This window comes from Antrostomus carolinensis, unplaced genomic scaffold (assembly GCF_000700745.2).
Source record: "Antrostomus carolinensis isolate BGI_N321 unplaced genomic scaffold, ASM70074v2 scaffold30620, whole genome shotgun sequence".
NCBI lineage: Eukaryota > Metazoa > Chordata > Aves > Caprimulgiformes > Caprimulgidae > Antrostomus > Antrostomus carolinensis.
Genome location: NW_010288225.1, coordinates 3,286 through 15,021, shown reverse-complemented (window position 1 = coordinate 15,021; position 11,736 = coordinate 3,286). Strand labels below are relative to the sequence as shown.

At 39.9% G+C, this 11,736-nt stretch overlaps 1 protein-coding gene across 1 annotated transcript in view; it reads right to left on the bottom strand.

Moving 5' to 3' along the window:
• Positions 1-6,549: 6,549 nt before the first annotated feature.
• Positions 6,550-11,736, bottom strand: part of RFC3 (replication factor C subunit 3) — a gene marked incomplete at its 5' end in the record, with an annotated part of 7,868 nt that continues 2,681 nt past the window's right edge. Inside the window, 5 exons of the mRNA XM_010165965.1 lie at positions 6,550-6,987; positions 8,675-8,744; positions 9,779-9,877; positions 10,005-10,141; positions 10,379-10,560. Of these exons, the coding sequence (XP_010164267.1) occupies positions 6,796-6,987; positions 8,675-8,744; positions 9,779-9,877; positions 10,005-10,141; positions 10,379-10,560 (680 nt within the window). The remainder of the gene's footprint in view (positions 6,988-8,674; positions 8,745-9,778; positions 9,878-10,004; positions 10,142-10,378; positions 10,561-11,736) is intronic.

The following is an 11,736-nucleotide window of genomic DNA, read 5'->3' as shown; positions in this document are numbered from 1 at the left end:
GATGTGGCAGAAGGCCAACATAGTTGAGTGGGGATTTCCTGATCAACCTCAAATGTGTAAAGGAAGGTTCCAATTAGAAATTTTTAGAAATTAGGGAAATACTTTCCTTGTGAGGGCAGTGAAACGGGCTCCCCAGTGAGGTGGTGGGCTCTGTCCTTAAAGACACTGAAACCTCAGGCAGGGAGGGCTGAGCAACCCAGTGTGGCTGGACCTTCTTGGAGCAAAATGTTGGACAAGATGACCTCCAAAAGTCCCTTCCAACCTAAAGCACTGGAAGCAGGAGGCAGAGCTTACCTTTCACAGCAAAGCTTGCTGAAGAACTGTTATCCTAGGCAAGACTTGCTGGCCACAGCCAAGGAGACTGGACTGAGAACAGGAACATGCTGGGGCCTGGCAGCAAAAAGGGGCAACTCTGGTGCCAGATGGACAGAAAAGGTGTAAGGAAGTTTGAGAGTAGGAAAAATTAAGACTGGTTGTGGGATTACAGCTATTTAATTCAGGAAGACCTCAAGAAAAAAAGGGGTTCTGGGTTGGGAAGCAACCAGGGAGCAGAAAACATCAGCTCTGGGTTGGGAATCATTGAGGAGCTGGGCATTACTGCTTGCAAAGCAGGGTGGCTTGATGGACATAGCAGCCTGGAGCTTCAGGGAGGAGCAGAAGTACTGGGGCTACCTGAAGTTCTTGTGTTTTAGGGTAGGGAAACATGTAGAGACTGCCTTTTCTTTTTCTGTTTTGAGCTTACAGTAGCTTTAGTCATATGCCAGGATTCCTTCCCTCCCCAATGCCTCCTCATGCACCAAACCAGGCTCTTCTGCTTGATCTCCTTCTAGCCCATAGACCATGGCTGCAGTGGACCACATCATCGAAAGGTGTGGAATTGCCCTCTCCTGAGCCCTGCCAACCCCATCAGCTGGTAAGGAGAGCACGTGAGTGAGCTGGATCTGAGTTACATCTATTAGGCAGTAACTGATCATCATTTTCAGAAATTACACTCAATTTGCCCTTTTGCTGCTATTTTAAGAGATTCCAGCATTCCCATTTCCCTCAAATGCAGCTGTGCAGACCACTGATTCAGCAAATCTCACAGGATTTTCAAATGGTTGGGTTGGACAGGCAGGGACACCATCAAACAGATAAGTCACTGATACACAGTAGAAATTATTTCCATCATGGAGGAGGCAGAATTTTAACAGCTATTTTTAACCTCTGCCTTCCCTCCTAAACACACTACTAGGTAACAGTAAAATGCATTACTAAGTAATATTAAAATAAATGTATTCATTGGAAACAAAATTAATCACCGTAGTTTAAATCCCTTTTGATGGAGCAAGAACAGAATCCAGGTCTCCCAATTCTAGCTGAGTCCTCCAGTTTGTGCTCTACTCCACCCTTGGGAAAGCATGAGCTTTGCTCACTTCCTTCAGGGAATATTTGTAGATACTTGTAGATGGGTCCCAAGCAGAGAGGCATCTCCCTTGGAGCTGTCCTTCAAGTGTCTAAAGCCACTCCCAGCCTTGTCTTCACGTTTCTGATTGCTGACCTCCTCTACCTGTCTCCAGCCTCTCTCAAACTGGTTCTTGCTGTTTCCATCATTCTTGGAGATCAATTTCCAGTATTTCAGCTTTCTTTGCAAATTAGGTGGAAAGGGGACCTGAAGAGGAGGAGAAAGCTCAAGGGCAGTGCAGACATGGTTTGAAGGGACCCTAGGCAGAAGACAGCATGCACAAGATGGAGCTAGGGACCTGTACTCCAGCAGTTGTCATGGCATGAAACTACTTTGGGAATAACACTGAGAGGTCTGTAGGACAATAGTAACAGTGATTGACTCACTTCTGTGAGTTGGTGCCTGAGAAAGAATTAAAACTAACTGTAAGACTTCCATGGGCCTAAGAAGTTGTAATTTTGATTAAAAGCTGGATGTCACTTAAAGGACTATCAAAAACATGTTTCTGATAAATGTACCTCATTGTATCAATGGCAGAGGTTTCCCTTGACACAACAAAACAGATATTCCTCCAAGCTGCATACCTCTGTCTTGTTGAGCCACCCATGTGCATTGCTACTGGACCAGGACTGATTTTGACGGAACACTGGTGTGGCAGCACGGATGCTCCCACTGCTGCATTGCTGCAGGGAAGCAGAGGACAGCAACCTTAGCTTCTGCCCAGCATTTTAGATGGTTCTAAACTGCCTTGTTCCTAATACAAGGGTCCATGGTGAAAGACTGACACCTACTCAATGTCTTGGGACAGGGCTGGAGATCAGCTCCAAGAAGGTGCAAGGACAGAGCTGGTGATAGGAGCCCCAGCACCTCTGCTAGGAGAAATGCAGATGAGCCAGTGGTGTCAGTGCTGAAGTTACGTGTTTCATACCCCTTCTGCTTGTATTATAGTATGTCTCACTCCTATTTCAGAGATGCCAAACCTGTCCCCACTGAAATACCACCTAACACTCAAATGACTGGGACAATACGTACTATCTCAGGGACTGCTGAAACAAAGTATACAATTTCTTTCAGAATTCAGCACATACACTGTACACAAACATAGAAGAAAATCTGTTATGGGAATGTTTAAATGCTAATAGGCTCATTTTTCTACAAGCAAAGCATCTACTGATTTTTTTTTCTTTGAAAAAAAAAAAAACAAAACCAACCCATGGGAATAGGCACCAATTGTCTTGGTTAATTTGGACAGCAAATAATTTAGGTTTTGATGACAGAGAAAATTCTGAGTCAGTTCCTCAATATATTGAAGTTAATGGCAAACTCTTCTCATCTTGGTCATTTTGTGATGTGCAGCTAACTCCTGACATGCAAATTGCATGACATACAATTGATTAGCCTGCAGGGCACATTTGACAATAGGGGTTAATTTATTTTGCATGCTTACGTATTTACATTCCTTCCCTCCCTATGAAAAATAAAGATCAAGAGAAGTATCTTGGTCTTCAAGAACAAGAAGCACATTTCACTGTCACATTAAGACAATTTTTCTTTAGCAGACTACAACTCTGGGTTTTGGGTTGAGTCATTGATTTATATCCAATGCAACAAATTCATACAGCACTAATTGTTAGCGCAGGCATCAAATGTTAAGTAAGAAGGATTAAAGGCTGCTCAGGCATACCAGAGCTCTTCCCAATAAGACAAATTACAGCTATTATTTTATATCAATGAACTGTAATAATCTTGAATTCCCTGCACTGGAATGAAAATTTGTGATAATGAACTCTTATCTACCTTACCTTCTAGCCTGCGATAATCAGGGTACTTCTTCGGTAGCTAAGAGGATATTTCTCATGTCAGCTTTGCTCATATGATTTAACAAAATACATTTTAAAAATCAGTCTTCCAATCAGACAATATGTTTATTGTGATTAATGCTCAAGTAGAGTTGTTCACCGTGGAGGTCTAAAAATAATGTGATTTTAAAAATAATGTTTCCCACAGGAGTTAACACCTGGACTTCAGAAATAAGGAATAAAGTCTGAATGCACCACTCACCCTTTGCACTGCTGATCTTTGCAGAGCAGAGAAAGTTTTAACTAAAGTAGTTGCTGCCTTTAGTTTTGTGATCATTTTTTAAAAATTGGTTTAACCTCTGGCTTTCTGTGCTAGCATGAAGCTGACTCCTCTGCAACCTCTTAGACTTATTCAGTGCTTAAGTCCCCACCTGGGTGGGAGCAGCTTGGAGTTTTCATTTGGAACTAGCAGGAGGTGTCGCTGGATGAAAGCAAGGGTAATCCTCTCAGCATGCAATTCAGAAGCAATTCTAAGCAGGTCTTAAAAGATGAAATCAGCTGAAGAAATGGATCACCTAGAGATTGGTTCTGTGATATTTGGTGTTTAAAAGCCTATCTGCACTGCCTCTCCTACTCCATCAGTGAAGCAGGTGTGCATTGCTCAGCATAGGTCCAGCACAGTGCTGTCGCTGGGCTGTGTGTGTGCAGTCTGCGCAGGCAGCCTTGCCCACCCCAGGAGATCCTTGATTACCAGGCTAAGGTTCTGCTTTTCTGGCAGAAGAATTACATGGTAGCCTCATGAGGGAAAAAAATGTCAAAAAACTCCTTTTTGTTTCCATCAGCCCCATTTGTCAGTGGACAGCACAAGGGATGGGAGTTCCTGGTACCTGCTTCCTCCAGCATGGCCCAGGAACTCGGTTCTGCACCACACTGCCTCTAAGCAAGCGCCACAGCTACCCAAAAGGGAGAGGTAGCAGCATCCAAGGCCGTCAGCCTCTAAGATATTACCAAAAAGCACAACACTTACTGATCCTTATCACAGAATTTCTCAAGTTGGAAGGGGCCCTTAAGGATCATTGAGTCCAACTCCCTGCTCCTTGCAGAACTACCTAAAACTACATTGTATGACCAAGAGCATCATCCAGATGCGACGCTCCTTGAACTGACAGGCTTGGTGCTGTGACCACTTCTCTGGGGAACCTGTTATGGACACTAAGGCAAAATTGCCTTAAAAAATACTGTAGAAAAGGAAAATGCATGCAGATACTTATATGATATTGCGCTTATGTGTCTAAATTTGTGCATTCTAGACTGTGGAAAAGAGGCAAGAGCAGGATCACAGGGGGAAATGCTTGCTTTCAGGAACAGTGATAGCCGTTTCCTCTGTCAGTGATCCCTCATCGTTATCCCATTTTTCCATCCTTGGCTACTCTTGATTCATCCCAGGTAGAACATTATAAAAAAGAAACTTCAGGAAGAGACAGCAAGACATCTACAGAGATTTCTGTTGGGGTTTCAGTCTCCTAGACAAAGCTGCCGAGATCTTTTGAAACAGCAAACCACTCCTGCGTCCTCCAACTGACCAACCTACAGCCCAGCTCCTGCCTCTCCCTTCTCCGCATCAATACTGTCCCTGTGCATTTCAACTGTTTCAGCAATGTCTGCATACATTCCTCTTCTGCCACATTAGGTTTTTTGGGGAAGAAGTATTTCATCATCCTTTGAACTCACACATTTGCTTCATCACACGCTATACTTGCAGTAGGCAAATAAAGTTTGTTCAGCTTTCAAGAATTAGAAGACTGGGCTCCTGAAAAAGCAAACAATTTGTACATGCACTAATTATGACCTCTCTAACATTCTTGTGCTCTTCTTTGAAATAGACTTAGGTACTCATTTCCAGTATTGCTAATTTAATTGTTTTCTAGGACCTCTGATAGTCAAGACACTTACATCCTTACAAACTACCACTGCTGTGGATGTGGGTGACAAGAGCAGATGGAAGAAAAAAAAAAAAAAATCCCATCTTTTGGACTTCTCCAGTCCTGCAGAGAGCAACTGAGCATGAAGCAGGCCAGCACCACCTTACTGAGAGTGAATCTGGATGCAAGCTGTGCATTAACACCACACATGGGATGGTCAAGTTCCCAAGAACGGCAGAGACACTAACTCTTTACAGATTAATGGTGCGTTCTGTACATTTTAAAGAGGATGACAGAGTGAGTGATAAAGGAAGAATCACACTAGTTATTAAGTACCAGAGGGAGGACCCTAGCTTCCAAAAAAACTGCCATTATGCATAACTAGCTTTGACAGAAAAGTCTTGAAACACTTCCCTGCTAAAAAAAAATTAAAAAATAAAAAAATAAAAGAGGGGGGGAAATTGGAAACAGCGTTTAATTCACCTTGTCTTTAAATACTGTCTAGTAACAGCCTAGATTAGCAGAGTGAAGTAACAAAGGGCATGAATTCAGTCATCATTAGGGTACCATAAGACATAGGCACAATGTGTGAAAGACTTGCAGCATAAAGTGGCATGGGGAGTGTTGGTTAGGTTTTTATTATTTTTATGGAGTTTTTGTTGCTGTTCATGTTTGTTTGCTTTTTTAAACTTTGGTGGCTCCCTTTAGTCTTACAATGGGAAGGTATATTCCACCTTTCTGGGAGACTTTCACCATCTATATCAAAGCAAATGAATGCACATGCCTAGGGAGGCACAGACAGTACAAAACACTAATTCAGCATTACCGTTGTTCATGTTTTCACAATTTATTTTGCCATTTTAAAAAAGTGTCACATTGCTTTAAGAAATGAAAGAATATTTGTTAAAAGTTGAAACCTTACCCTTAGTTAAACCACAGTCAAAGGAATAATCTTGACCTGAATAGCATTATGTATGTTGAAAGCATCAGCCAGCAAGTGGCCTGGCCTTGCTTTACATAGGTATATTCCCTCTAAACAAAATTACAGGTTGTCCAAATTTACAAGCAACACAAGTATTGCTCATCCACAACTTCAATGCAACTGCTTACAAACAAGAGTCAGAAAACATTCTGTGTCAGCACACCACAGAAAACAGTGTAGCTAAAATAAAAGCAGCCAGCCAATCAGCAAGATATATAAATCAGTATGCAGAACATACGCGCTCAAACTGGAACTTACCACAACATGGGAAAACCACTTTTTGCTTCCGGCCTTGCCCATGAACAATCAAAAAGCAAGCGTGCAGCACCCATGTTCTTTCCTCTTAATGTCAGCTTACAAATACTGCAAAGCTACTATGATCTTATAGTCTTCCAAGGCAACTTGTTGTCTTTCTAAAAGGCTAATGTACTTTGTATGGATCCAAAGATGGATTTGTGGCTGTCAAACAATCCATCTGGTTTCTAAAACTGAACACTATTTTTTAGTTCACTGCATTTTATATTGATAGCAAAATAAAGTATTTGACTTTGAACTACACCCACATGCAATCAAACATGGACAAGGAGACAACATTTGCAACATTACTGGTATGACACAACACTCTGTGTATGACTTTGGGTATCAGAGTTAGAACATCATGTCATCTAGTCCATCCTCCATAAATTTCTTGTAAATTGCCATAAACTTTGCTACAAATGCTTCCAGATGATAAATGGCTTTGCTGCCCAGTTGCAGGCGGTGTTCATAGAAGGCTGCCATCTGTGCAACTTCTCCTTTCAGTTGTCCATCACAGTTATTTAGAAGTTCTGTCAGTAGGCCCTAAAAGGGGAAAAAACAGAACAGTATTTGAAAAGTTATTTATTTTTTGTTAAAAGGATAATAGAATTTCTTTGAAAATGGACAAACTATGACCAACAGTTCACTCATTAATCCAACAGAAAAGACATTCAATAATCATTACACCATCTATATGACAGAATTAGATTCATGGAACCATGTCTCTTCAGAACTTTCTTTCAAGATAAATTTCTCATGCCAAAAGAGATGTCACCTAATGTGTTCTTAGGTGGGAAAAATCATATATTGGAACAACTTACGCCTTAATACAGAAAAATTAACCTCATCGTCACATACTATAAACTCTACCTCATGCAGGCACATGGCCCTGGGGACAATTTTTACCAAGATAGCAAGTGTATTAAAATCACTTACTTCCTATCTCGACATTATTGAGCACAAAGAGAAGCAACATTAATAATTAACAAGAAAAGAGCTTATTTAAATTTTAAGTATCTGTTTACATTTATGTGTAGACACACACAAGATACTTAACAATACTTCAGTCGTTATAAAAACAAAAAATGTATTATTTTAGATCCAGGACAGCAACAAAATCATTGCAAATCCATCTCTATTAAACTGGTCACAATTAAGTGCGAAGTATCTCTAGACCATTTCAAGTTTGTGAAGAGGGAGTGGGTAGAGAACATCCACCTTCAGCCTGACGACAACCCTCAAACAGGGCAATGCAGGATCCACTAACCTACCTTAAGAAATGAAGGTAGATTATACATCTAACTACCAAAACTGTCAGAAAGCAGAAAACAGTTATTGAGAAAATAAATTTATTATCTTGTAATTATATCTGATGGCAAAGTTCACCCAGGGTAAGTTGCAAACATTAGCTTTAATCTTTGTTCTGCTCTTGTTGTCTTCAGCATCCTTTCATCCTGCCTAAAATAAAAAACATGCGTTTCCCATTTGCTTTTTTTCCTCTCAAGATGACTTCTGTCTTTGAAGAGACCTGCTGGTCTAGCATCCTTCAGCAAACCTCTCCACTAGGATGTAGCAAATATTGAACTTACAACAACAGAATTTTCACAAAAGAAGACAAACCATATCAAAAGTAGCCCATAAATTATGTCTGAGCTTCAATACAGAAACTGGCCTCAGAAGTCTTCAGGGGGACAAAGCATGTCCTCTTTTTTTTTTTTTCTTTTTTTACTCAGCTATGGTGTTGCTGTTCTGCGATCACAGAACAAGTTTTAGCAAACCGTTCAACAGAGGTGTGAAGAAAGAAGTCTGCAACAAAAATAAACCAGACATTTACATTTTCTGAATTACAGAACATAATCTTCCTGCTTCCAAAATCTACACAACTCAAAGCCATCATGGCTAAATGTATTTATTTAACCTAACTAAACAGTCTAGTATTAACCAACTGAGGATCATGAGAAGTGAATGCCATGTATCAGTATTTGCAGGAACAAAGTCTTTAATTACTGCTTCAGAGCGATACCCTGGACTATTTGGGTTACTCCAGTGGAAAGAAACACAACAGAAAAGCATCTTTTGGTAACTCACGTCTCTTTGGAAAGGACACAGGTTTTCATCAGTATTTGGATAATTTGTGATTTTTGGTGTTTTGTTTCTTTTTTTAAACTCAAATTGAGACTGTTATAGCATTAATATTTATAACACATTAAGAGCTAGACAGCTGAATTACCTTCATTATAATCTCAGGAGGAATGCAGTGTGTTAGGAGCTCATAAAGCCGTCCACGGACCTCTAAAAGCCTGTTGAAAAGATATCACAAAATACCATTAGTACGCTTTGGAGACATAATTCTATGTTTTCACTATTTGTGAAACATGCTGCAGGGGGAAAAAAAAGTCAACCCAAGCAAAGTTTTTCCCCATTTTTGGTTTCGTGTGTGATTTTAAACCCCAAAGCATTGCACAAGTCAGTCTCATATCACTTTTTATTAAAACAGTAAAATAAGTTACATATACTCTAGCTACAAGAGTTTCAGTTAACTTCCTAGAAGCTACAAGGCTATTAGAATTTGCCTCAGGCTTGTCTCCCTTTAATTTCTCTTCATATCTAAATTAATAGTCATGCTTAAGATTAGTGAGAAGACAACACAAAATGTATTAGAGCCACAAGATTTGTTTACACTGTCTTTCTATCTTCACTGGTTACAACACAGGGCAAGACAATTAGGTGGCAGGAAGTGACACAGTTATCAATTCTCAGCTTTGGATATCTGGAGGTCAGAGGCTACAAGCATTTAAATTAAATACAAGAATTTAAGTGACATGTCATGTAACATATGGCACAGACTAAAAAGATCAAGCTGTATATATGACACTGAGATGGATAAAGGGGGCATTTCCTAATGTGCTTTAAAAAAAAGCAATGATTTCTTATTTCCAGTTCTTTTACGAAGGTGCATTATGCTAAAGATGGTGAAACAGAAGCCTAAACTGAAACAAACAAAAATAACTCCAATCCCCCCTCCAACCCCCCCCCCCAAAAAAAAAAAAAGACAGACAGCACAACATGCAAATAGTCTTATGCTCACTTTTGATTACAAAGGTTCAAGAAAGAAAAATCAACAACTGTTTAAGTTCCTGAAGCTCATTCAGCCTCCTCTGGTAATTTTAAAAGCTTACTTCCTCTGTCTGCAAAGTACCAGCTCCAGTAGAAATGTCAGAAAATTACAAATAACTAAAGTAAAGATGCCACACTTTAAATGTGACCTTTTTTTTTAGGTTCAAAAGAACATCAAAAACAGAATTTATAGCTGCAAGCAAGTGTATTCACCTACCTTTGCGGTGTCTGTTGACCAACAATAGCGTTTGCAGTTTCTCTCAAATAAACTTCCCAGTCCATCTCAGGAATGTCTTGATCAGCAGTAAAAGGATACCTACATAATAATATATTCTTTAAAAATTAAAATCAAAACAAACAGTCACCTATTCTAACCAGGTCTCAGAAATAAGTTAATTTATGCATCAGAGTATAATTTACATTAATTTTTAGCAGTGACTTACTGTTGTACTCTGCAGGACTCACACATAAGTAATGCTTTCCGAAGATTCCTGCCAGATTTCTCTGCAAGCCTTTGAGCCAGTTCCTGAGGAAGAGTCAGGCCTTCTTTCTTACACACACTGGACAAGACATGGCAGATCTAGATAGGAAACAGATATCAGGGAGTACAACACTTAGCAATCAGTTTAGCACCTACAGATTCTCCTGTTTGAAACATTTCTGGACCAGAGATGGACCAGTCTTTCATAACACATCCTTGACAAGTCACTCAAAAACTAAGTCACTTTGTGGAAGTAAAATATTTCGTAAGTCCACAGCAAGAATTTATCTAGTAAAAAGTTTTAAATAACTTATTTTTGCTTCTGTTTCAACATACATCTTCAATGCTGGGAGCAGGCACTCGTACAGCCAGGCATCTGCTTTGAATAGGTCCTATAATTTTTGACATGGAGTTGCAGCACAGGATCAACCTGCAAGTCGCCATGTACTTCTCCATTGTTCTTCGCAAAGCATGCTGAGCGTCTTTCGTGAGTTTGTCGACTTCTGTTAACAGCACCACTGAAAAAGGATTAAAAATAGTGGGGTTTGTTTACTGATATCAAATCTCACCAAGCAAATGAGTACTTTGACGTACAAATGATAACACCAAAAATAAATGATACAAGCAGGAAAAGGCAGCATGGTTCCACAGGAAGGAAAATAAAGATTAAGACAACCTGCGTGCCTTTTTGACTGTATAATCTTCTGCTCCTTCATACCCTATATTATCGTCCTGGAATGTCAACTTCTTCTGCAACACTTCAGTGACAAGAAATAATACAGGTAGGTGTAGAAGCTTTCACTTTGATAATTACTACAGTAACTTTTGAAGGAATTTCTAAGTAAGAAATGCAAAAGAATTTATGACATAAGAACATATCAATAAGTTTTTGGTTTTTGAGAACTCCCCTCAATACATTCTCTATTTCAAAGCCAATGCCTTAGCTTAACAAAGGAGTACCATAGTAGAAAGCTGCCTTGTTGTAGCTGCAGTGCCTTTCCATGGAAGCAGCTGACCTGACCAGCTACCTTCTGCAGTTCTTCCCATAGGTAACTCCTAGATGGCTCATTTCAGTACTCTGAATGGTCCAGCGAGAACAGTCGGAGGAACAAGTCAGTCCATTACCCTTCTCCCAGTTCTCTTCTGGTTACACACGCAGCCTAAGGAGACTGGCCAGCTTACCACGGCTTACCAGATACTTTGAGCTGCATGGTGTAACGGCAGCTGTAAGGATGTAAAAACCAGTAACCACTAGAGCCAACCAATGTCTAGCAGCTCAGATGAAATATAGTATTTCCTGAGAATAGTGAGGAAAATGAGGAAAAAGTACTAAATCCATGACCATTTTCAACTAATTTCTTCTGTAGTCTATCTGTCAAGATTTCCAATCTCTTTTAATCTCATTAGATAGTTCTGATTTTGCTTTCCATTTAGTTACAAGGAGGAAAAACAAGCCAGTTGTAGCAACACGTGTCTTGGAAAACTCAATGAAAGACTTCTTCATTTTCTTACCTAATGTCCTTTTGTACACTAGGTATAGCTCATCCCCCAAAATGCTCCAAATAAGTGGCTAACACCCAACGTACACAGCACTGTTCGCCATAAGGTTATTCTGCCCCTCAACTCAAATATTAAGCCTCAGTAGCTCATAACTCAACTGCTACTGTAGAACATGAAACTAAATTACAGTACAT